Source organism: Rhinolophus ferrumequinum, chromosome 20 (genome assembly GCF_004115265.2).
Source record: "Rhinolophus ferrumequinum isolate MPI-CBG mRhiFer1 chromosome 20, mRhiFer1_v1.p, whole genome shotgun sequence".
In the NCBI taxonomy this organism is placed as follows: domain Eukaryota; kingdom Metazoa; phylum Chordata; class Mammalia; order Chiroptera; family Rhinolophidae; genus Rhinolophus; species Rhinolophus ferrumequinum.
In genome coordinates this window covers 37,679,301-37,707,166 of record NC_046303.1, presented here as the reverse complement: position 1 = coordinate 37,707,166, position 27,866 = coordinate 37,679,301, and the positions used below count along the sequence as shown (strand labels likewise).

General features: G+C 37.7%; 1 protein-coding gene across 2 annotated transcripts in view; it reads right to left on the bottom strand.

Annotated features, from left to right (window-relative positions):
• The window catches only part of ABCB4 (ATP binding cassette subfamily B member 4), a 72,433-nt gene that overhangs the window by 9,737 nt on the left and 34,830 nt on the right, over positions 1-27,866 (bottom strand). For both annotated transcript variants that reach the window (XM_033087998.1, XM_033087999.1), the window contains 9 exons: positions 26,579-26,740; positions 22,112-22,285; positions 19,395-19,541; positions 17,592-17,696; positions 17,065-17,142; positions 15,626-15,709; positions 14,166-14,369; positions 10,065-10,165; positions 324-464 (listed from right to left, as the gene is read on the bottom strand). In XM_033087998.1, the coding sequence (XP_032943889.1) occupies positions 324-464; positions 10,065-10,165; positions 14,166-14,369; positions 15,626-15,709; positions 17,065-17,142; positions 17,592-17,696; positions 19,395-19,541; positions 22,112-22,285; positions 26,579-26,740 (1,196 nt within the window). The remainder of the gene's footprint in view (positions 1-323; positions 465-10,064; positions 10,166-14,165; positions 14,370-15,625; positions 15,710-17,064; positions 17,143-17,591; positions 17,697-19,394; positions 19,542-22,111; positions 22,286-26,578; positions 26,741-27,866) is intronic.

Here is a 27,866-nt window from a genome sequence, read left to right as displayed (position 1 = left end):
GGTCACCAGCAACTTTCTAATTATGATTTATTTCTGCCGTCATTTTACAATAAGGAAATTTGCCATCTTCCTGACCGTTCAATGCATTACTAAAATTTTGGTTTATGATTATTTTCATGAGCTTGGTAATTTTAGCCCACTCAATGATTAAACTCAACTTGGAATATTGACAAGATCAGATTTCTGTGGTTGATTCAACTCTCCAACGTCATCTTAGAACAAGAGTTTTTTCCTACTTTAAATGTTTGCATAGACTTGTTAAAACCTTATTATAGAATAATCTTAATATTTTTCATAACTTTAATATTTTTAAAGTTACTTACAGAATAACATCTTTGAAGAGCATATGTCCATTCACAATGAGATAGGCACCAAATCGAAAACAACCGGCATAGGAAAAATACATAAATGCTTGTGAAATACTAAAAGTAATTCCATAGATGTGTGCCTTCCGCACAGAATTCCTGAAAAGCAAATTAGCATATTCATAACCATCCCTTTGACCCCTCTTAGCACTAAGTTGTGGAAAGAGCACAGTTTCTAAGTCCAGTTGACCTGGGCTTAACTTGACTGCCAGTTATTCTGTTTCTAGTTATATTTGAGTAAGTGACTTAACTTTTCTACATATCACTTTTCTGATTTGTACAATGGGAATAACCAGTATGATGCAGAATTGTTTTGAGAACTAACAACATAAACGTCTAGCATAGTACCTCGCTCATAGTGGTTGCACTAATGATAGTTGCTGTTATTATTACATGTTAATATCTGATAACCCAGATATTCAACCCTTATGGTATAAACATGATTGTTGTGTCAAAAAATATCAAAGATGTCAAAGTTAGGACTAAAGTTTGAATTGTCTGAATGTGATTTATTTAATATTATTATCTTGTTTCTGTGACTAGTTATAGTTTCTTATGTCAAAGTTCATGTTTCAAATTTAAAAAAGTAGGGTCACTATAGGGTCTGAGGTTTCTACAGACACACGTCAGATGTTCTTCCCTGAGCAAGAAGTCATCAGCAATATAATTTTTTTATACCATTTCTAATTAGACCTCATGCATTACTCAATTATTACAGCTTGTTTATTATTCTAAATCCTCCCAAATAACTACAATTTATTTACTCTCAGATTAGAGGGATGGCATTTGCCAAGAGTGAAAATTCAAAGTTTTACAGATTTGGATGGTTTAACTTATGTGCTGTTTAACTTAACATTACTGAAAATTTGACAATGCTATTGAATCTTTAAATTATAATCAAGTTAGAAATTAGCTCCAGCTTTCTATTATTCCTTAATTCTCTTGAAGTTTAAAATAAATCATAAGTTTACAGGTAATGACACATATATACTTATATGACAAACATCAAATTGACAGAAAAATGTAGCTGCATGAAGTATACATAACTAAAGAGATGGAGTAAATTGAGAGTTTCAACTATCCTTTTTCAAATATGAAAGTGTTCAAACTATTGCTCTACTCTACAGAGTTGCAATCTAAGTTGTACTTGATTTTGTTAGTGCTAAAATATATTCATTTATAAAAACAGGCCCTGATTGAAAATAAGTGGCAAATTGTGCCACTGGAAGTTGCTTGAATTGCTCAAGTATAAACCAGTGAAACAGGCTATGTGTCTTTGTTTTTATAACAGGTTGGATTTGGTCCTCATCCAGAGGACAAATAGAATACAGTAGTCCTCCCTTATCCATTGGGGATACAACCCAAGAACCCCAGCGGATGCCTGAAACCACAGATAGTACCAAACCCTATATATATACTGTTTTTCCGTACACATACATATCTATGATAAAATTTATTTTATAAATTAGGCACTGTAAGATATTAAAAACAATTAATAATAAAATAGAATAGTGGTCTCTCTCTCTCAATATGTCTTATTGTATTATACTCCCCTTTCTTGTAATGATGTGAGGTGACAAAAATGCCTTATTAAATCAAGAACTTTCACCTTTTCACTTAAAGGAAGCACTTCCCAGTTTCTCATATCTAAATTGCCAGCATCACTACTCTTGAGTTTTGAGGCTACTACTAAGTAAAATAAGGGTTCCTTGAACACAAGCACTGCAATATCAAGACATTCTATCTGATAACCAAGATGGCTACTAAGTGACAATGGGCACATAGTGTACACACTGTGGATATGCTGGACAAAGGGATGATTCATGTCCTGGGTTCCTGGATGGGACAGAACAAGATGGTGTGAGATTTTATCACGCTACTCATAATGGAGCTCAATTTAAAACTTATGAGATAGGTGAAGTCTGATATGGTGGCATAGGAAGATCCTGAACTCACCTCCTACCACAGACAACACCCCAAACTTACAACCATATATGAATCATTTCCCTTGGAAAATGATCTGAAAACTAGACGAACTGCTGCTTTCCACACTAAAGATAAAAGGACCACATCGAGATGGTAGGAGAGGCAGATACATGCTCTCACAAAAATCCCACCCCTGGTGTGATGGCACACAATAGGGAACAACCTCAACAGACAGGTACTTTGAGAGGAGCAAGAGGTTGGTGCCCATATCTGGCACCCCAAACCCTAGGAGCTCCACTGGAGAGATGAGTCCCCAAAATATCTGGCTTAGAAAACCAACAGGGCTGATGTTCACATCTAAGGGACCCAAAGTATTCTGGGAAATAGGCTCCCCTCTTAAAGAGCTCTTGTGTAGTTGTACTCACACTGAGACCAAACAAACAAACAAACAAACAAACAAACAAACAAACAAAACCATCAGTTGAAAAAGCATCCAGACAATGTGGGAAAGAGAGTCACTTGTTAACCTAAAACTGTTGACTGGAAGGGAGGGATACAGTTGAAAAGTTCCCTGGAGACAGAAGAGCTGGTAGACACCATTATTATGTTCTACCTAACCTGCTAATTCAAGTGGGTGAATGGTGGTGACACAATACCACTACCTTGCTGAAACCAGAGAAGAGTGCAAGTGGTTGCAACACTTCCCTGCTCTTTGGAAGGGGTGAGCGATTGGGAATGTTCAGCAATCTCCTGCTCCTTAGCTAAAGTCTGCCAGTGTCAGAAATTGCAAAATTCCCCCACTGCCCTGCTGGGGCTGGCAAGTAGTTGCAACAGTCTCCCACGCCCAGCCAAAAGCCTGGTTGGGCACAAACAAAACACTCTCTAGCTGCACTGCTAAAGTTCATGGGCATGGGCAGTCAAGACGTTTTCCCATAGCCTCCCTGAAACCAGCAAGCGAGCCCCACTCTCTACATTCTACAGCTATCTAGCTAAATCCAGAGGGTGGGTGAAATCCACATACCCCTTGATCACCTGACCCTGGTGGCCAAGAGGGCTGGCATAACTGAGCTCCATGAGAACTTGAAAATCCAAAAGACAGTTCTTGGCAGGTCACCACCCCGAGGGTATTGCACAAACAGCAGACTTAAACGCAACCCTAGTCTTCCTGTGAAAAGGCTTATTTACTTAGCCTGGAGTTTCAGCCTGAGAGACAAGCTTCAGGTTTACCACTTACCAAGAAGCTAAGGAGGTGTTCCCAGAAAATGAAAACAGGGAGACACCATCCTTGCACACCCTGTTGGTTTCACTACAGCTCGATAAGACTTCTGAAAGGAGCTTGAACACTTGTCTGGATTCCTAATTTTGTCAACTGTCTTCCAGGGGACACCTCCAGGTCTCCTGGTCTGGAGGCCAACAGAGACAATGATTGCAGTCCCACATGACTGTGTAAATTTGCATACTACAAGAGCTGCTGCCTGAGGGTCTGGCTTCCAATCAGCCTGAAGCAAGGTCCTAAGTGAGATTCCTCCCATTGGAGCACTGACAGATCTTGATACACTCTTAACATTGGGGGCATATCAAGACTAACACAGACAGACTAGACAATCACAAAGGTTTGAGAGACAACCAAAAGCAAGGGTGAATGAGAAAGATCATCACCTATACAACGCCACTCCTTCAAGGCTGAGAATGGTAGCAATTTTACCTAATACATAGGACCAAACACAGAGAGTCAAGCAAAATGAGAACACAGAGGACTTGTTCCAAATTAAAGAACACGGCAAAACTCCAGAAAAAGATCTTAAGGATATGGAGAAAAGTAATCTACTTGATAAAGAATTCAAAGTAATGGTCATAAGGATGCTCACCGATCTCAGGCAAACAATAGAGGAACACAGAGAAAACTTCGACAAAGAAATACAAATGTAATTAAATATCAAATAGAAGTTATAATTAAACTGAAGAATACACTAGAGGGGTTCAACAGCAGAATGGATGAAATGGAAGCACAAATCAATGAGTTGGAAGACAAAGCAATGGAAATCACCCAGACTAAACAGCAAAATGAAAAACTAATTTTAAAATGTGAAAATCATTAAGGGACCTCTGGGACAACATCAAGCAGAATAATATTAATAGCATTACTGGGGTTCCAGAAGGAGAAGAGAGAGAGAATGAGCCAGAAAAAAATTTGAAAAATAATGGCTGAAAACTTTCCTAACATATGGAATGAAACAGACAGCCAGGTCCATGAATCCCAGAGAGTTCCAAATAAGATGAACCAAAAGAGAAACAGACACATTATAATTAAAGTGGTAAAAGTTAAGGTTAGAGAGATAGTTTTAAAAGCAGCAAGAGAAAAACAACTTGTTATGCACAAAGGAAACCCCATAAGACTATCAGCAATTTTTTCAGCAGAAACTTTACAAGCTGAAAGGGAGTGGTCTGACATATTCAAAACACTGAAATGAAAAAAAAAAAATTATCAACCAAGAATTCTCTACCCAGCAAGGTTATCATTCAGAATTGAAAGATTGATTAAGAGTTTCCCAGATAGGCAAAAGTTAAAGGAGTTCATGACCACTAAACTAGCTTTACAAGAAATGTTAAAGAGACTTCTCTAAGCTAAGAAGAAAAGGAATTAATTAATAAGAAAAAAACATACAACAGTAAAGACCACACCAGAAAAGATAAATAAATAATAAAGGTAGTAGGTCAATCACTTATATATCAAGTATGAAGGGTAAAAGACAAAAGTAGTAAATTTAATATTAAAGTACAATACTTTTAAGGGATACATAAAATAATATGTAAAATGTGTCATAAACATATAAAATGGGGGAGTGTAAAAATGTAAAGTGTTGGGATATGTTTAAATTTAAGTTACTATCAACTTAAAAGACACTGTTATATACATAGGATGTTATATGTGAACCTCACATCAGCCACAAAGAAAAACTTACAGTAAATACACAAAAGAAAATGAGAAAAGAATCTAAACATAATCCTAAAGAAAGCCATCAAACATCAAGGGAAGAGATAATGATGGAATCAAAAGGAACCAAAAGGAACTACAAAAAAGAGCCAGAAAACAATTAACAAAATGGCAATAAGCATATGCCTAACTATAATTACTTGAAATGTAAATGGACTGAATTATCCAATCAAAAGATATAGGGTGGCTGAATGGATTAAAATAAAACAAGACCTATCTATATGTTGTCAAAGGAGACTCACCTCAAACCTAAAAACACACACAGACTGAAAGTGGAGGGATGGAAAAAGATAGTCCATGCAAATGGAAATGAAATGAAAGTTGGCGTAGCAATACTTGTATCAGACCAAACAGACTTTAAAACAGAAAAAACAGACTTTAAAACAAAGACTGTAACAAAAAACAAAGAAGAGCATTATATAGTGATAAAGGAGTTGATTCAACAAGAGAATATAACATTTATAAATATTTATGCACCCAACATAGGAGCACCTAAATATATAAAGCAAATATTAACAGAAATAAAGGGAGAAATTGACAACAACACAATAATAGTAGGGGATTTTAATACCCCACTTACATCAATGGATAGATCATCCAGACAGAAAATCAATAATGAACCATTGGTTTTAAACAACACAATAGATCAAATGGATATAATTGATATATACAGACTATTCAATCCAAAAGCAGAATACACATTCTTTTCAAGTACACATGGAACATTCTCCATGATAGATCACATCTTAGGCCACAAATTAGTCTTAATAAATTTAAGAAGCTGAAATCATATCAAGCATCTTTTTCAACCACAATAAATTGTCGTGAAACTGGAAATTGGAAATCAATTACAAGAAGAAACCTGGAAAAATAAACACATGGAGACTAAACAACCAATGAGTCAATGAAGAAATCAAAGAGAAAATTTTAAAAATATCTTGAGACAAATGAAAGTGTAAACACAATTTTCCAAAATCTCTGGAATGAAGCAAAAGCAGTTCTAAGAGGGAAGCTCATAGCAATATAAGACTATTTCAAGAAACAAGACACATCTCAAACAATCTAACCTTATATCTAAAGGAACTAGAAAAAGAAGAACAAAACCTAAGGTTAGTAGAAGGAAGGAAATTATAAAGATCAGATCAGAAATAAATGAAACAGAGACTAAAATACATAAGAAAAGATCAATAAAACTAAGAGCTGGTTACTTGAAAAGATAAAACTGATAAACCCTTAGACAGTCTCATCAAGGAAAAAAAAGAGAGGGCCCAAATAAATAAAATCAGAAATGAAAAAGGAGAAATTACAACTGATACCACAGAAATCCAAAGGATAACAGAGTAGTATCCACAGTTACATGGCAACAAATTGGACAATCTAGAATAAATGGATAAATTCCTAGACACACACAATCCACAATCTTCCAAGACTGAATCATGAAGAAATAGTAAACCTATTTCTATTTCTAACGGACCAATTACTAGTAATGAAATTGAATCAGTAATCAAAACCTCCCAACAAAAAAAAGTTCAGGTCCACATGGCTTCACAGGTGAATGCTACCAAACATTTAAAGAAGAGTTAATACCTAGTCTTCTCAAATTATTTTAAAAAATCAAAGAGGAAAAAAATACTTCCAAACTCATTTTAAAAGTCCAGCATTACCGTGGTACCAAAACCAGACAAAGACACTACAGAAAAAAAGAAAATTACAGGCAAGGATCCCTGATGAACATAGGTACAAAAATCCTCAAAAAATATTAGCAAATCTAATTCAACAATACATGAAAAGGATCATTTGCCATGATCAAGTGGGATTTATTCCAGGGATGCAAGGATGGTTTAACATCCTCCAATTAATCAACATTAATACACCACATTAACAAAATGAAGGATGCAGTAAAAGCATTTGACAAAATTCAACATCCATTAATGATAAAAACTCTCAACAAAGTGGGTATAGAGGGAACATATCTCAACATAGTAAATACTATATAAGGATGAATTCACAGCTAAAATCATACTCAATGGTGAAAAGCTTGAAGCTTTTCCCCTAAGATCAGCAATAAGAAAAGTTATGCCCACTTTTGCTACTTTTATTCAGCATAGTATTGGAAGTTCTAGCCACAGAAATTAGGCAAGAGGAAGAAATGAAAGGCATCCAAATTGGAAAGGAAGAAGTGAAACTCATTATTTGCAGATGACATGATACTATGTATAGAAAACCCTAAAGACTCCACCAAAATATCACTAGAACTAATAAATGAACTAAAGTTGCAAGATACAAAATTTATATTCATAAACCTGTTACATCTCTATACACTAATAAACTATTAGAAAGAGAAATTAAGAAAACAATCTCATTTACAATTGCATCAAAAAGAATAAAGTACCTATGAATAAATTTAACCAAGGAAGTGAAAGACCTGTACTTTGAAAACTATAAGATATTGAAGAAAGAAATTGAAGATGACACAAAGAAGTGAAAGGATATTCCATGTTCATGGATTGGAAGAATTAGTATTGTCCAAATGACTATACCCAAAACATCATACAGATTCAATGCAATCTCTATCAAAACATCAATGGCATTTTTTTATAGAACTAGTACATATAATCATAAAATTTGTATGAAACTATAAAAGACCCTGGATAGCCAAAGCAATATCAAGAAAGAACAAAACTGGAGGTACCATGCTGCCTGATTTAAAAATATACTACAAAGCAATAGTAATCAAAACAGTATGGTACCGGCATAATAAAACAGACACATAGATCAATAGAACAGAATAGAAAGTCCAGAAATAAACCCATACATATATGGTCAACTAATATACAGCAAAGGAGGCAGAGTACACCATGGAGGAAAGACACTCTCTTCACAAATGATGTGAAAACTGGACATGCAAAAGAATGAAACTGAATCACTATCTTACACCATAAAGAAAAATAAACTCAAAATGGATCAAAGACTTGAATGTAAGACCTGAAACCATAAAAATCCTAGAAGAAAATATAGGGAGTAAGCTTTTGACATTATTCTTAGCAATATATGTATATATTTTTGGATAGTTAAGGGCAACAAAAACAAAAACCAAAAGAAAAATAAAAGCAAAAAGAAAGCTTTTGCACAGCACAAAGGAAACCATCAACAAAATGAAAAGACAACTTACCAAATGGGAGAAGATATTTGCAAATTAATCCAATAAGTGGTTAATATCCAAGTATACGAGAACTTACTCAACTAATAACAGGAAAACAAACAATGCTACTTAAAAATGGGCAAAGGACCTGAACAGGTCCTTTTCCAAACGAGACATACAAATGGCCAACAGGCACATGAAAACATACTTAACATCACTAATCATCAGGGAAATGCAAATCAAAACCACACTGACGAACCACCTCACACTTGTCAGAATGGCTGTTATCAAAAAGACAAAAGATAACAAGTGCTGGTGAGGATATGGAGAGAAAGGAACCCCAGTACACTGTTGGTGGGAATGTAAACTGGTGTAACCACTATGGAAAACAGTATGAAGGTTACTCAAAAAATTAAAAATAGAGCTACCATACGACCCAGCAATTCCACTTCTGGGTATTTATCTGATGAAAACAACACTAATTCACAAAGACATGCGCACACCTATGTTAACTGAAGCATTATTTACAATAGCCAATATATGGAAGCAACCTAGATGTCCATCAATAGATGAATGGATAAGGAAGAAGTGGTGTACACACACACTCACACACACACACACACACACACACACACACACGGGAATATTACTCAGCTATAAAAAAGAGTGAAATCTTGACATTTGTGACAACATGGATGAAGCTGGAGGGTATTATGCTAAGTAAAATAAGTCCGACAGAGAAAGACAAATACCATATGATTTCACTTCTACGAGGAATCTAAGAAACAAAACAAACGAACAAAAAAACCAAATAAACAAAAAAACAGGAACAGACTTATAGATACAGACAACAATGTGGTAGTTGCCAGGACCGTGGAAGGGAATGGGGAGCTGGGTGAAATAGGTGAAGGAGATTAAGGGATACAAATTTGCAACTATAAGATAAAAAGTCATGGCCAATATATGAAATATATATTATAACAAACAGCATATAGAATAAAAGGAAACTAGACTTATGGTGATCACTTAGAAATGCATGTAAATATTAAATCATTATGTTGTACACCTGAAACTAATATAACATTGTAAATCAATTATACTTCAAAAAAATATATGAATTGTTTATTTCTGGAATTTTCCATTTAATACTTCAGACCATGGTTGGCTCGGTAACTGGAGCTATGGAAGGCAAAACTGCTGATAAATGGGGACTACTGTACTTTAACCACATAACAAGTCTCACCTTTGGTTTAGTCTACACAATCCAAAGAAAATAAAGGTTTGAGCAATTCCCTAAAAGAATGTTTATCTTGAATCACCCAGATGGGTGGTTTTTTTGGTTTGTTTTTTTTTAAAATATTGCCTGCACTGGTGAAAAAACATTTGCATGGTTAGTCCTCTGTACCTTTCAGTTCTTGGAGACCCAATCTATTGTTTTCACAAGATATGTAAAAATCCAATCTTGTGGCCCAGTATCATCAAAAAGCTACTTATTTTCAGTGAGATAATTATTGAAAAATGTCATCCTTATAAGTCATATCATTGTTTGGAGCAGCAGAGTTTTTATTATCTTTTGGGGACAATAATTGAGCCTCAGGAAACAGCAGGTACTTGGTAGCAATCATATGCTCATTACCTGTAAGCTCCATGCAACTTTTCGACATACATTGATTCAAATTTTCTTTCCTGGGTCAAGGACACAACTGTCCTGATATTTTCTATTGCCTCTGTTGCAATCTGTAATGTAGAATAGAGTTTGATTAGAAATGGGGCTTTTTAGTTCTGAAATAATGAAAAATATAAACTTTAGGGTTCTGTCAAAAGAATCCTGAAAAGTTTTGGTGATGGGTTTTAAATGCCTTCAGTTTTGAAAGCAAAAGTATAACAATGTGTTAAGACAAACTCTGACAAAACTGGCCATCTTAAGAGCACTTCTCACTCTGCCAAGTATGGTGGGCAAGTTTTTGTATCTCCAGGGAGACTGACCAACTTAGGGCAAGAATAGTGGCCTGAGCATCAGAAGCCTGATTCTATTCCCAGACCTGCCTTGACGGGCTTTAGTCACATCCCTCTGTGGTTTGCTTTCATCATAGGGTAGGACCTTAGAGAATTAAGCTAAGAGATTTCTGAGGACTCACTGGAGGTTTCAATCAGTTCCTTCATAAGCATAGCCCTACCTAGAGAAACTGTTCACACATAATTGGAAAGATCCAAATTGTAAGTAACGTGACCCAGCCTTACATCCCTGATTAAACCAGGGACAGACACCTGACTAATCTAAGCCAATCAGATTCTCTTTCCTGGACTTGGAGGCAACTGCTTGCACTGAGAACTGTGGATTCAGAGACTTAGGTCACCAGAGTACGCATAGGAAGCTGGTCTGAAAATACAGTAATTGAGGAACAGAGCAAATGTGTTCTCAGAGACAACAGAGATTATAGCTCTAAAAGAAGAACTGCCGGCAACTTTCCAGAAACATAAACATTTCATGGGTATTCCCTGTATTTCTATGTGTCTTTACACCACATCCCTTTTACCCAACCCAGCCAGAGCAGTTTCTGATTCTGACAGCCAAACCACCCTTGACTAATGTTCATTATCCGTGACAGATAAATGTGACAGTCTAAATCTTAGATCTACAGTCATCATCTAAACCATTAGCACAAGGAACTTAAGATTTTAATTTCAGGTTTTTGTTTTGCCAGCTTTACAACTTTTTACCTTACGTCTCAGCTTCTGTAACAGGATGGAAGCAAGATCTTTGATACTTTAGTCTGAATAACCTTATATCTTTATTATAAATGAAAAATCTGACAGTAATACTAATCAGAGAACACTTATTGAGCTTTTACTATGTGCCAGGTATTACCTCGTTTAAGTGACATGATCTCGTTTAGTCTCACAACAACCCTGTGAGGTAAATATTATTATTCCTGTATTCACAGATTTGAAACTGATGCAGAGAGAAGTCAAATGACTTGCCTACAGCTCTGGAGTTAATAAGTAGGCAAACAAGGATTCCTTATCTGCCTTACCTTATGACAAGTACATGTCCTTAACCCACTATGCTATTCTGCTCTCCCTGCTTTGTAATTTACACAAGAAGGAGCTAGTTATTAATGACTTTTCATTTAACTCTTGATTTTCTTGTCGTGGGTTAACTGCTTTGAGGGTTAGCGTCAGCAGGCCCTTAAAGTCAGTAATTAGGCAGAGCCTGAGTCAAGAGGATTTGTATGCGGCTTCTCCAGCCCCCTTCACAGGCAAGCAATCAATACCCTCATTACCAAACCCTTTCTGAAAAATGAAAACGGGAAGATACCCCAAATCCCAGGGTACTTTAACCATGATTAATCTGCACCCAAATAAATGAGAACTTTTCATTTTGTAAAAGCAGTGACGTGGGGAGTTTTCCAAGACTTCTTTCTAACCCTCATTCTGTTTTAATCAAGAGTTGACTAAGTAAACAATATTGAACTATCACTGAATTGCTGATAATTAACATTTAAAATTTCCAAACTCTCAATTTTTTAAAAAATTTTTATTGGGGTCAAGTAGGTACCGTACTAAAATTAATTTCAAACTGGTCATTCATTCTTTGATCCCTAGAATGACAAAGTATTTATTAGCTGAAAAGAACTTGGGACATTATCTGGTACAATTTCTAATTTCATAAAAGCAGAAAGTGAGGATCAGAGCAGTTGGGGACCTTCTCCAGTATCACACACTGGGAGTAGCAAGGCCAAGACTAATAACCCAAGGTGTTTGGTTTGCCCTATTGCTCAATACTAACTGCTTTACTCCTGCCAAAATTCTGGCAACTTTCAGTGTTATTAGCCATTTTTATTCGAGTTAAGATTATTATTTTAACTAGAGTCAATATGTTTTCTTTCATGTAACTAGGCTAAGAAAAATTTATCTTCATTCTACCTACTGGCGATTTTCCCTTCTGAAATGTGAAAAGAAGCAGGGTTCAGAAGGAGATAGGAAACAAAACTACAGGGTGTTTTTCAGCACCCTGTAGTGACAAACGAAGTCAAGGAAATGATACCCTAAAGTCCCTACAGCCAGGAGCCAAGAGGATCTGTAAGAACTTTGGACACTCAAGCTTCTTAAGTCTGGGAACCATGCACTGTCCTAGAGATCTCTGACTCCGGGAGAGGATGCAGGGTGAACCCGAGCAGGAAGCAATTCTGATAGAAACCTGGGGATGAGACTAGCACTGCATGGAACTTAGCTGATGCTGGGTAAGAGCGAAAGGGCAAGGATTTCATTGGATATGATTGGTTTAGTGGAAATATGCTTGGTTGGAATTCTAATCTCATCCCTTACATGCACATATCTGGAGCAAGTCAACCTCTGAATGCTTTCTTCTCTGTGAGGTGGAAATGCTATCTGCCCCATCTGACATAACTGGAGCAAAGGCCAGTAGCAGAAATGTCTGTGAAAGGGCTTTGCAAAGTGTTGTGTTATAGAAACTATATCCCAATTTATATTCATTTACTGCTTTCTTTCCTAATGTTTCAATAAAGGATAATATTTTCATAAATAGTAGTAAAAAATTTCCTGGCTGTAACCTACATTTAAACATTTAAATGCATGTGCATGTAAATAAAATACCAGGGGTACCAAAACAATGTATGCACATGATTCGCATTTCTCTTTTGTTATTGGTATATATCGAGTATTACAATTTTAATAGTTTTTTTTCCTTTTTTAAAATGTGTATATATTTTTTGGCACTCTTTGTATATGTAGATTTACATACATTTAAAAGATATAAAAGAGCTGCATAGATTTATATACATTTAAACAGATATAAAAGGGCTGCATAGTCAAAGACAACCATGCCTTTGACTTGTTTGATTCTCAGGTTCCACATTTATAAAATTGGTATAACATTAGTACCCTGTTTTTCCGAAAATTACACCTCGCCAGACAATCAGCTCTAATGCATCTTTTGGAGCAAAAATTAATATAAGACCCAGTCTTATAGTAAAATAAGACCCAGTCTTATGTTATGTTGCATAATACCTGGTCTTTTATCATATTGCATAAGACCTGGTCTTATAGCAAAATAAGACTCGGTCTTATATTAAATTTTGCTCCAAAAAACGCATTAGAGCGGATTGTTTGGCTAGGTCTTATTTTCGGGGAAACACAGTATCTGCCTTATAGTATTACTGAGAAGAATACAATGAGTTGGTGCATATAAATACTTAGAACAATAATTGGCACATAGTAAGGCCCAAGTTAAGTGTTTTGCCCTATTGCCATATAGTTAGAACCATAAATGGAAGCATTACTGCCATCTGGTGGCTGCCCACCTCAATTATAGAAATCACAGCCAAGAAAATTCTGAAGTACCAGCAAATATCCTACCTTGAACAACTCACATTCTCTGCCTTAAGGACTCCTTATCTGTAAAATAGGGGTGACATTTGTCCTAACAATGGCATCAGGATATGAAGGAACAGGAAAATGAACTTAGGAAATTAGGAAATTCTTTATACTAACTGGACGTTCAGTGCTTTCTATAGGCTAAAAGTTTTACGTGATTCCATGTTCAAGTTCTAGGTATTGTTAATACAGTATGCACAGTATACTGCACAGTGTTGACAATTGTTAGTTTCAGTGAGCACACACAATTATTAAAAACATGCATGTGGTAGTAAATAATTCAAATAAAACACATGTCTAAAAACAACACTTATACTAAGTGAAGCCTTATTTGACCCACCTTTCCAGCAGTTTCCAGTTCTTTTTTATCTTTTTTGGCATTTCCAGACAACATTTTCATTTCCACAATTCCTGACACAGCAATAATTGGAACAACCGCAAGCAGCAAAAGGGTTAATTGCCAACCGTAGATAAATGATATGATAATACCAGTTCCAAGGTTGGCTGTATTCTGTGCAATTAAAGCCAACCTGGTCCCCGTGGCCTGGAAGAGCAAAAGCAGAGAGGCAGTTGTGTTTGAAGTGGCAAATCCACGAGCTGCAGCTTTAGGTTTCCTGGTCAGAATGATGAGCGTGTTTGGAGCCCGCGCTCACATTTGTTCCCTTTCATTACAATACAACCAAGACACTGGTGCTTAACTCATGAGGCTCTGCAGGTTTTCCTCCGTTCATGTCTTTCACCTCTCATTCCTTTCCTGCCCACTTGAGCATACTCAGCATTACAGAACCGAGTAATCAGCTGCTCTGCTTTGGGGCACACGCCCTTCTTCACCAAAGCAACGTTTACAGAGAAAACCAACCCCTGGGTACTCTGGTCATTTTAAAGACTGTTTGCTTCAAATGTGTAAGAGGGAAATGTTACGTACTCCGAGAGACCATCTGTTACACAGGGTCCCTATCCTAAGAGACCTTCCACTATAAAGCATACGTCACCATACATGACTATTTGTACCGCTCAGAAAACAGGGCTGTTGGAGTGGACACTGCAGTGGACTGTCTGCCCTCCTGTGTTGTGAGGACACCGTGAGCTTCACAGGAACAGACCTCAGTTCCAGGGGTGGGGGCCCAAGCCAGAGAGAGCCCGGCATTTCCCAGAGACAGTTATTGGCTCAGTTATTGGTAAGCACAGGGCAAGTTTTCATTTATTTCATGTATTCTATCCCAGTTTTCTTCACTACTCATTACTCTTACCTCTAGGATTTTTCTACTTTTTTGATAGTGACATTTATATATTAAAAAAAAAAGACTCATCTTTTAAGATAATTCTTTGGATAATTTCTCCAAGATGAGCGTTTTGTATCTGTAAGAATTATGATGAATGATCACATTGGTTCAGGGTAAGCCATGTGATCCCAATTCGCCCAAATCAGATTTAAGGGAAGGGTGTTTGTTTGGTGTTTGAAGTACAGGTGTGCGCTCTCTTTTCCTGGGTGGGGGACAAGGAAGCATGTCGCTCCGGTAGCTGCTGCAGCCATTGTAGGTCCATGAGGGAACAAGCCTTAGGATGAAGCCAGTGCTGAGCACTGAAAGCCACTCACAGCCACACAAAAGGAGCCTGGGTCCTCTGTGACATTTTTGAGCCAGTGGATCAATCAACCCTGATGTTTACCCTTCCTCTTTATTAAATATTTAGACCAGTTTGAGTTTTCTGTTATTTCCAGCTGAAAGCAACTGAATGGATGCAGCGATGTCATACGTTTATTTAACACTATGGTAAAGAAAAATAGTATAGTCTACATACTCCTTGTACTTGGGAGGCGTCAGATGCAAGTCTTGTCGAAAGTGCACCAGTACTGTTTTTATGGTCATCAAACCAGCTCATGTCCTACGGCACAAAAATATACCTTTAAATTACTTCAAAATTAAAACAAGCAAAGAAAATTAGATGAAACCTCCCACACCCTCAATGCTGAGGAAAGAGCCACACTTAACGTGGGGAGTGGAGTTTTGGGGAGCCCTCACAAGCAGCATAGAGCTCTGGTCCCAGCCCTGAGCACACACGCTTGGAGTCTGTCAGGATCCAAGCCCAGGTGCTGCTCTGCTGTGACCAGGACAGCACCACTGATGGGGTGGGGTAGAGCTTATCCAGATGGCGGCTGTGCTCCCTGCCAGGTTGGCCTGACGTTGTGGGAGCACATGGGCATTCCATCCCCCAATCCTCACAGCAAGGACTACGGACACTTCTTCCCCGATACGGTGGTGTGTCTCATAAAGGGCGCTGGAGCTGTGCAGGGTGTGGCTCTTTCTTACAAATTCCAGGCATCAGAAAATCAGCCCTGGTTTTTCACCATGTTTTTGTTTTGTTTAAATAAAAAGGAAAAGAGTGTATCTTAGATACGATTTTAATGATAAGCTACCCATCCACAGCAACTTTTAGTTTCATAAACGTAAAATATTTCTCCCTACATAGCAACCATTTAAAAGCTACCGGGAAAACGTTTGTAAACTCAGATTTGCTAAAATATGATAACCTGCTACGTGCCCTTTTAGGAACAGGAATGTAATCCTGTCGAGTGGTTGAGTACTATTCTGGCTGTCTATGAAGCCTTTTCTGTAAAAGGAGAGAATTTGGGTTTGCATATTTCCCCACATGTCCTGCACTAGACTGAACTTCCCAAGAGGACAGACGATGTATTTTCTAGTTCCAGCTACCAGCGCACTGTCTGGGACATAGTAGGAAATAACTAGTGAATTAACCGGTGAATTAATGTGAAAACAGAACTCAACAAAGACAGAAGCAAAACTCAGTTACCACCATTTGGGAAACCCTATCCTTAGTATGGTCCAGCGTGGTACATGAACACTAGCCACCACCTTTCCCTTTGTTTAAAGGTGTCCTGGAGTCTCAAATGACTCACCAGGGCCTGCATAGATTCCAAAGAAGACATACGGGTTCTTGAAATGGTAGTCTCCACATGGATAGAGTTAGTCACACAGTGAGCCCAACTGCTACCTACATGAAGTCTGCTCGCATGAAAACCCTGAGAGGTCTTTGGATATTGAAGGGCCGGGACAATTTGCAGGGCCGGGACAATTTGCAGGGCCCTGAACAGTCCATGCATGAATACCCCAAGCTGGAGAAGGTGGAACAACATGAACTACAGCACACCAAAAGGAACAGGAAAAGGCTTCAAATGACAGAAATCCTAACAGAAGGCATTCTCCAGGGCACACACCTACCTGTCTTAGCATCGCTTTAAAAGCCATTGACCGAAGCCTTGTGGTGAGGATCTCGCCAGCTTTCCCAAACGTAAAGCCCTGGGTGACAACAAAAGCGCTTGTCCTTTTTGATCATCACTAGTACTCTGACACAAGTGGGTATATTCACATTGATTTTTCCATTACTTATATATTAATCAACTATTCAAGTCTGTGACCAAATACTAATTAAAAGTCCCCACTTAAACTTCATGCCCTGCTAAATCATTTGTATATAATCAAATCATAAAACCAAAAACTTTAAACGTGTCCAGTTCTGGCTTCTCAACCACGCTAAATAGGTTTCTTTTTCAAAACTTTCCTTTCAACTTAATTTAATTTTTTTGAAAAGCCCTGGGGCCAATTGTGATTGCAATTCATTTTACTCTAAGATTTGATAATTAATCAGTCCGTATTAATAAATAGTTAAAATTTAATTAATAGATAATTAATCTATATCCTCTAATTGAATCTAGACTTGATGAGAAGTCCAAATCACAGGTACCTACCTGAAGGAAGAACGTAAAAAAAGAAATAATTCCCAGACCTAAAAACAGCAATGAGATCATGTTGCACTTGTGTTGCTTCACCTCCTCATCCCCTGGTCCAAAAATCTACAAAAGAGCATTTAAAACACCCACTTGGATTACCAAGACCCTTGTTTATTTCTCCCATAAATAGTGACTTAAGCATCGCATTTTAAAAACTAAGCTTTGAGATATGTGTATTATTTTTTTATTGTGGTAAAATATGCTTAACGTAACATTTACCATTTTTAAGGATACAAGTCAGTGGCATCAAGTACATTCACAATGTTGGACAAACTTCTGTCTCCAAAATATTTTCATCATCCCAAACAAAATTCTGTATCTGTTAAACAGTGACTCACCATTGCCCGCCACCCCCACCCCAGCCTTCTAGGAACCTCCATTCTACTTCCTGTCTCTGGATTTGAGGACTACAGTATGTGGTTATGAACACAGGTTGAAATACTGCACATGGATTGTGTGTGGTTGCACATTTTGGTGTTTGTCCCTCTTCCTCTGCACTCACTGTTCCCTCTGCCTGAACTCCTCTCTGCGCCCAGCCCCAGCCTCTGACCAGACAGACCTCTCCTGACCACCCTACATGACACGGCACCCCCATCTCCAGCCCCTGCATTGCCCGGTCCTGCTTTTAAAACACTTATTACCTCCTTGATACATTATGCATTTTGTTTTGTTTTGCTTTGCAGTTGTGTGTCCATCTCAATAGAAAGTACAGTGTTTGAGAGCAGGACTTGGTTTATTTTGTTTCCTGTTATATATCGCCAGTGCCTAGAACAGTGTTTGGCACACAGGAGATACCCGAAAATATACAGTCCACATAGCTTTTGAATTGCAAAAGAACCAAAGATTGCTTTATTTGTTAATTTAGAAACATTTTGGAGGGGCCTTTCTAATTTATTTATTTTTGGGCTCGAGGTCTTAATTGCAGACCAATGTCCAATGTCACAAGCATAACAAACTCTTAACATGATGCAGAATAATTCATCTTTAACAAGAAAATCTCTCCAATAATGTTCGAGGTTGATGAAGGTTATAGAATATAAATGTTGGGTTTTATGGAGCCTGAGATATTTCTGACAACTTCCTATGAATATCCCCCCGATGAATTGAACAATTGGATAGTATGAGTTTTCTTTCCTAGTCTCAGATTCCCCGAGCCTTGGAAGAATTGCTAAAATAATGATTTGGTGGCTATGATATTTTGAATACTTACTATGAGGTTCTCTTAGATGCTTTCCAAATAGTTATCCATATAATCTCTTTTCATCCTCAGTCATCCTATGTGGTGGTTTTATTTTATAGATGAAGAAACTGAGGTGCAGAAAGGGAAAGCATTCCACCCAAGTTTGCACAACTATTAAGGAGTGAGGCCAGTCTGTGCCCGGAGCCGGGCCTTGTTGATGCTGTGACTTAAAACTCTTCCTTCCTCTACCCTCTCCCAGCCTTCCTGTGAGACATGCATCTCCTCTCCACAGATGGGCTGGAGATCATTGCCTTACACCCGTTTCACCCACATGAAGAGAACTCGTTAGAATGCCTCCTTCATTGATTTTACAGTTTATAATTTGTGTCATAACTTGGAATGGTTCAAAAGGTGACTTTTGCTTTAGCCTCACAATTTTCCTCTAACGGGAATTAAAAACTTTGGCTTAATTTTGAGGCTGCTTTACTCCCAGATGGACTCAGTGGTTAAGATTGGCATGAGACCTGATTTAACGAGGAACTGATTGAATTCAAGCTGTTAAGTGATGTCGTCAAACTTACCGCTATCATCTCTGAGAATATCACTGAAAATGCTGGCTGAAGTGCCCCGTTGGCAATGGCACATACTGTTCCCACCACGAAGTAGGGCCATTCTGTTTTATTCAGTTTCAAGACCTTCAGAAAAGACACCGGTGGCACATTTTCATCCTGGAACATATCGGGATAGACTGGTGATAATGCAACAGTTACCGGAGTAGAAGAGACATGGCATCACCCTCAAGGACCTTGCAAACCAGCTGCAGAGAATGACCAGTCTACAGTAACCTGTGTACTAGGGAGAAGGACAGGAGATTATAAAATGTCAACAATGTTCAGTGATTCCATAGCACAAGCTGAGTATGACTGTTCACCCAAGAAGCAATCTTCATGGAGTGATCAGTCCATTTCTATTCCAGCTTCAGCAGAGTGAGCAGAAGCAGGGTCTGGGCACAAAATACCCTAGAGTTTAAGTCCCAACACAGCTCAGGGATGACGTTGGGTTTCAAATGAGACAATACCTGTGCATAGATGGATAAATGTCCCTACAAATGTAGGAGACCATTATGAGGCCTTGGAACATGGGACTGGTCTCCTCACCCCCAGAACCCTGCCCAATGCTGCCTTTTCTGTGATATGTTCAACTCACAAAACCAAATTATGCCCCTTTTCTCTTATCACTATTCCCTGTGCAGACTTCTCTTATCGCATAGCTTAGCTTGGTTTTTTCTTTTTTTAATTCTTTCGTTTGTTTACATGTGTCCTTTTCTACTATGTGAGCTTTTTAAAGGTGAAAACTACATCTTCATATCCCTAGAAACTAGTCCAATGCCTGGCACATATCAGATTCTTAGCAAATGTTGAACTCAATGTCTGGTCAAGCACGGAGGACTCAGGTCACATAACGGAAACTATTCTGACTGTAGAGATAGTTTAACATCAAACCGGATATAAGAGCTGCCTACGGAATCCCACAGCCATGCCATCATTTAAGTAGGTCATGTTTGTGTCTCTATGAAACGGAAAACGTAGGAGTAGGTTCTACTCAGCCCTCTTTTTTCAAACCACCAATTTTCTCTGTATTTTGGTGGGTTTTTTTCCCCCCCTAATTAACATTATCCTCAAGTCCTGGTCTCCAGCCTGATAAATGAGCCCTTTCTCTGGCTGCTATTCAACTCACACAAACAGGTCTTCCCAGGTCCCTCTAATCAGACTTAATGTCTCCCTTCCCTTGGGCGCACTGTTTATCCCACTATGATGGTACTTAGGACAACGTTATTGACTGTGGCATTTTCTGCCTCCCTCTCTTCACTGTGCATTTCTCCAAGAGAAGTGTATGTCGAAAATACCAGACTTTAAAGATTTAGCAGCATGACTCTCAAGGTAAATGAGGAATTGAAAAGTAGATTCTTCCATAGCCAAGAAGGGGGAAACTGTATCTTACTTGTGGTAATTCAGCTCCACATACTACAATTGATATTCTTCTTTCTGTGAATATACCAAGATTGAAACCTTAAAGAGAGCCCTTGTAATGTCTGCAGTAAATAATATTATGGTCGGAGAAAACCAGATTCAATGAACTCTCAGTAAGATTAGTTTCTTCAGGCTAACACAAGAGTAAAAATAAACTCAGCCTTTATCAATAAATAACATCAAAATGTATTCTCAGACCATTTCTTGAAATAAGAAAATATCTTTTTTAGGAATGGATTCCGTCTTCATTATAAAAGTTTCTGCTAACTTGAATTAATAATATCCCAAGTCTTCAGGTAACAAAAGTTAAAGAATGCATAATTTTGCTATCTCTGGCCATTCTCTTCTTTTTCTAAGCAAGAGAAATCCAATCTAATTCAGAGTGGCAATGCACACAGCAAAAAGATTCAATTTTGTACCCTCCCTTATAGCTAGGTATGGCCATGTAATTAAGTTATTGTCAATGACATGTAAGTAAAAGTATTGTGTGGGACTTCTAGAAAATCCCTTTGTTTCTTCCTGCTGCTTGGAACATGGATGTGATGGCTGGAACTTCAGGAGATATTTTATATCATTGAAGATGGAAATGACATGCCAGGATAGAGAGAATAAAGATGAAAGGAGCCTGAATCTTTGTTCACTATGGAGCCACCATTCTAGCCCTTGGTTTCTCACATCCAAGATTTTTTTATTTGAAAAAGAAATAAAACTCTTAATTTGCTTAAACCTGTATTATTCTGGGTTTCCTAGTATAGGTGATCAAATGTAATCCTACCTGATAGAGTATGCAGATATCAGGGCCTCTTTAGACTAGTCTTACAGGCATACCTCATTTTATTGCACTTTGCTTTATTACACTTCACTGATGTTGCCTGTTTTTTTTTTTTTTTTTTTAACAAATTGAAGGCAAGACCCTCCACCTTTAAAAAGAGTACAACTCCCAGTGGTCTGGAACCAAACCTGCAATATCTCTGAGGTATACCTGTATTTAACTCTGGATCTCAAAGATAAATGAAATATCTAATTTTAATTTTAAGCATCTAGCACAAAGACTAAGTTTTTGAATCTTTTTTTTCCATTGGAAATCCATTTTAAATTGGAAATGATTTTATTAATTCATTGTCAAATACATTTAAAATCTGAAATTTCCTTTTTTCAAGAAAAGCAGCTCATAGTAATCATCTGTGCCTGAAATATGCTTGCAATGCTAAGAATTTCAACAGCAAAAGTATACAATAAAAAATTTAATTTAATTGAAAACAACTTACAAGTTCATCAGTTTCCACATCAAGGCCATTCTGATACCTTCGTGAATTCCTAAGGCTTTTATGAGTAGAATTCCTACATAGGGATTTACAGCCATTTGGGGCCATACCGGTGGCAGCTTTTTCATCATTTAGTTGAACTTCAAATTCTTCTGACTGGATCTGGTTTCCTGATGTCTGAAAGAACACAATGTCAAAGTGTGTGTGTGTGTGTGTGTGTGTGTGTGTGTGTGTGTGTGTGTGTCCAGATCTAGGTAAACTCCAAGTTTAGAACCATAAAGCCATTTTCAATATTACATGTGTCAAGACCTTTAGATTCCACAACAGCGTTTTAATCAAAGTTAGCTGGAAAACTGTGAAGAAGTATATCAACATACGGAAGTTTAAAAGGTTAAAAAGGACAGAAAGGTTAAATTCAATTTGAACAATATGAAAATTAGAGTATAAAAGTATTTTGTAAAAACTAAAGGCAATTCTTCATCATTCAGCAGGTATGTAGAAATTTCCTCAATATGTAAAACGCCAGAGAACAAGGCATTATCACCAGGAAAAGGAAAGAAGAACAAAGAGAAGCATTACCAAGGGTTCACTTTTAAACCTACAAACAAGGTCACTCCCCCACAGGCGGCAATTAAACTGCTTTCCTTGATTGGCTGAGTATAATCATCTGTTTTCCTCCTACTGCTGCTTAAAATCACACCTTACCACAGGTGACCCATCCTGCAGGCTCAGCCTCATTGCCAGCTTTGGGATCAATTCTCTTCTTAAAGGGGAGGAAAGGGTAATTTAAGGGTACCTAGCTTAATGCCAGCTGAGAGAATGTCAAGCCTATCTTGCTAGAGGGTCTAACGTTGAATCTGGTTCCCTGTTTGCTTCCTCTATGTCTGAGTACCTATCCTAATGGTTTGTCCAGGACCTCAGGCTTTGTAGTACTGTCTTGTTCTTGCTTTTCCCTGTCAGGTCCTGTTGCCCTACCCAATCCTATGGCTAATGCCTTGCTACACCCATAGTACACTGTCATATTATCTTATACTCTGCATATTATCTTATCCTAGCTTTCCACTTGTACTTTCAGCATCTAACTGAATATTGCCCATGTGACTTGAACCACACTACAAAGATATGTATGTTCTGCTTGGTGGACTTCCTTGTTTGCTTATAATTGGAACTGTTTTATACAATATCATATCCCAACGAAACCTAACCTAAAGACTCAGTCTTGTAACTGATGCCTGCATCCTCATGTCCATCAACTCCCACACTGCTACCAGATGCGTTTTCCTACAAGGCAGCTCTGCTCAAATCACACCCCAGCTGAAAAACCTTCCACAGCTCTTCACCACATGTTCAAGCTTGGCTCCTCAAAAATTTAGTTCATGGCAATTCAAATTGGACCACCTCTCATGAATGCCTCCCTTTATCTTTTCCTTCTTGTATAATCTCATCCATGCTATTAAGGAGTCCATCTCAATGGATAGTTACTTCTTCCATTAAGCCCATTCTAATTTTAGCCTTCTCCTATGATCAGATGAACATTACATCCCCCTCTCTTTCATAATATTTTTTGTGTGCCTTACCTAAAGCTCTCACTTAGTGGGTACTGACGTCATTGAGCTCCAAAGCCAAGATGGCTCTTTTCACCAGGTGATAAAAAGTATATTTAAAACCAATAGCCCTCAATTCTTACACTTGAATATACTTAAGCTGGCTCAAATATTTAATTGTAAAAACAATAAATATTGAAAGGAAATATGGGTGAATATCCTAAGAGTAACCCCAAATCCTGAAAGCATGGAAAAAAAAAAAGTAATTACTTACATACCCTTTAAAAACTTTTTTTATGTTAGCCACACGAACAACAAAGTGAAATTAACAGAACAAAGTAGAAAATATATTTCCAATACATTCAAGAGAAAAGCATATTTTCTTTTTATGCAAGTTCTTACAAATCAATAAGAAATTTATAAACAGCCCAAACCCCCCAAAAAGGACTAAGATAAGATAGGAAAAGATTCTTTCACAGAGGAAAAAATACAAATGGCTGATGGACATGTGAAAACATGCTCAATCTCATGAATAATTAAGGAAATATGGAGATACTATTTAACTCTTCTAGGCTAGCAAAGATGGAAAATAAATACCAAATAGCTGTCAGCAGAAGTTTGGGTTACAGGGGACTTTCAAATTTCTAAGATGTTCATGTTTGGATTTTTAAAAATGCTTTGATTTTAAAAAATAATGCATTACATTTATGATCTGAAAAAAATTAACGTACAGTTAAAAGAAACAACTAAGAGCCAACTAATGGAAAAGCAGTGATTGACCTGCTTAGAAACAAAAACCAAGACGAGGTTATATTAACACTAGGTTGGTCTTTGGAGTTTGAGGAAAAAGGAAGCAGCAATTGCTTGAGCATTTAGTAAACCCTCAGGCTCACTGTGGCTCTTTCCTCCATCTCTCCAACAGCACCAACAAGTAAAAGGTAAGGCAAAACCCAAACCACAAGTGGGAAAGGTGTGGGTATCACAGTGAAGTTCAAAGGGCCTAAGAATCATAGAATGCCGTAGCTGGCAGAAACGTCAGTGGTCATCTTATTGCAGGCTCCGCTCATTTAACAGATGAGGACACCCAAACCCAGTGGGTTACCCAAAGCCATCACTTAATTGGTGGCAGGCCTTTTCTATCACACCAGGCCACTATTCAGTCTTTAATCGTACCACTTTTTCCTGGAAAGAAAGCTTAGGGAACACGATATAGAAAGGTCAGAGCTGTCCTTATCCCTTTGGCAGTCTCCCAGCCTAAGTCCCAAGGGGAGTGAAAGGTCATTCTTTCAGGGGCACAGAAATAGGCCAGCCAAAAGAGAAAGTGGTTACCTCATTTGAGGATCCAACATGTCATCATAAGCAAAACCAGAAAGTCTTAGTAACCATTAATGAAATGAAAATTAAAACTGAATTAAAGGAACATTTTATTATATATATGTATACACACACACACACACACACACACACACACACACACGTGAAATTATAGAGACCCTGTGATGGCTAGGCCATACAGAAGGAATTAGCAAAAATACTATGATTAATCCCCTCCTACTGGAGAACATTCTCTGGCAAATTGAGGCAAGAATGATAAAACTTTGTATCATTTCATTTGGTATTTTCACTCTGGGGACTTTGCAAATTTCAATAACAATCATTTCTCATGCATCTATTTTTGTGTCAGGTGCTTCTCTTTAAAAATGAAATAGCCTTATTGAGACATAATTCACATACCTTAAAATTCATCCTTTTGAAGTATTTTTCTTAGTATATTCAGGTCCTTATTTCTTAACCTTATAACAACCTCATATGGTAGGTTTAGTATTTCAAATGTGAAAACAGGGTAAGAGGAGTTAAGTTACTTGTCAGAAAACGAAGCCAATTTTTGACAACTTTTGTTTTTGACCCACATGTGCTCCAAAGGTGATATTTATAATAGGGAAATACTGGAAACAAACCTAGTATCCAATTTTAGAGAAATGCCTGAACAATTTATTACACATTAATATAATGGGCTTCTGAGTAACCATTAAAATGGTAGTATTTGCATGATGTAGATCTGAAATGTTAAGGGAAAAGAACAAAAAATTTATGTACATATGAGTTACACTTATAGCTAAGCAAATGCATATACCTTTATAAATATAAGAATCATGTTTATAGGATAAAATGTTTTAGGGTATATATTTTGCAAATTTGCTCAAGTGAGTAAGTATGATAAAATGTCTTGTTCAATAAGAAAAACCAATAATTATAGATATCACCTGTTTTAGGAACTTGAGTGAAAAATTTTTTTGTTAAAGAAAAACAAACTACAGGCATGCCTCATTTCATCGCACATCACTTTATCATGCTTCACAGATGGTGCATTTTTTACAAATTGATGGCAAGACTCTCCATCACCAAAAAGATTACCACTCGCTTCATTGTGATACTCACTTTATTGCGGTCGTCTGGAACCGAACCCGCAATATCTCTGAGGGATGCCTGTATTCACTTCCTAGAGCCATTGATTTTATTAGGATCACCTAGGAAGCATTTTAAAATCACATAGAACATCTCCCAAGCACTAGTGATTCTGGCATTGTCCTCTTTCTCCTACCACCACTCTGATCCTCCCTAATAGCACTGTGGAAAAACCTGTTTGATCGCGTTCCCCGGGACAATTAAGAATCTCTGTCCTACGGAATAAGTTCAAAAGGTTTTGGGCATTTTCCTTTATTTTCTTCCTCTCTTGCCTTTCTCTCTTTCAGGATTCTTTCACTGGTTCTGAATTAAAGTCTCAAATGTATACTTTTAGGCATCTTCCTGAATACTTCTTATTCCTGGGTATGGCGTTAGCTGCATGACATTTTAATAATGTGAAGAATCCAGTGCTGAGGAGCACACAGCAGACACACTTCCACACTTCCTGGGAAGTGGATACCTGCATGTTGACAAGCTTGAAATACAGCCCTTTCTTCTTCATCAGTTCACTGTGGCTTCCTTGCTCCGCGATGGCTCCATTCTCAAACCCGGCAATGACATCTGCGTTTCGGATTGTAGACAATCGGTGTGCGATCACAATGGTGGTCCTGCCTTCTCTGGCCTAAAGGCGAACAGGAGAAACATGTGGAGCGGCAGGTTTACGAGGCTGGCGCACTGTCAGTTAACTTGCGCAAATAAGCACTTGGAGGGACATGTTTGCGATTGATGAGACAGTAGCTTACCCTCCCGATGTGATTAGGGCACAAAGGAATCATTCAGCTATGAAAGGTGAGACTTGCGTGCTGTACCAGATAGGAGGCCAGTCCCTTCAGTGTGAGGATAACCCTGGGAGCCTAAATAGTGTCAGTCTTTACTCAAGAAACACAAGAAAAGGGTTAACCCTTCTCAAGTGTTTTCATACTTGTCTGAGGAGCCCTAGTTCTGAGTTATATGGCATGCTAGAAACTTGAGAAACATGTGACGGGGGTTGTTGCCACATACAGCCTTCTCCAGAGCACTTCTGTCAGGTTTCTTTTGAAGTGCCTGATTTTACCTGTAATTCTGATGGACTGCATGCCAACAGTTTAGGTGAAAATGTCCCTTGGAATCTGCACGGTTCAAAGACCATCTGAATCACAATCTCTGGAGTGGGGCCAGTAAGTTCGATTTTAAATATATGCCCCAGATGACTTTTTATGAACGCTAAATTCTAAAATCACCCCTCTAAGTAGTTCACTGAACACACATGTTGGCTTGGTGGGTTTATGAATGGGCTTCTAAACCCTGGAAAATGCTCATCAAATTATTCATGTTATGTCATTAATAATGGTTACTCTTTTTGATATTCATTAACTCTATTAGGTTAATAGCTTCTTAGGACCACTCCTACTCTGAGGCAATAAAACCTCATCATTAGGACGGTTATTAGAGTATAGCCTAATTCACCTAAGTAGTTAAACATATAAATTAAAAACAAGAGGCTAGATTCATAATAGCCAAAAAGTGGGAACAACCCAAATGTTCATCAGTTGATCCAAGGATAAAGAGAATGTGCTATTTCCATACAATGGAATATTAATGCACTATAAAAAGGAATGGCATTCTGATGCATATTTCAGCATGGATGACCTTGAAAACAGTACACTAAGTGAAAAAAGCCAGTCACAAAAGACCATGCATTGTATGATTTGATTTATATGAAATGTCCAGAATAGGCAAATCCATGGAGACAGAAAGCAGATAAGTGG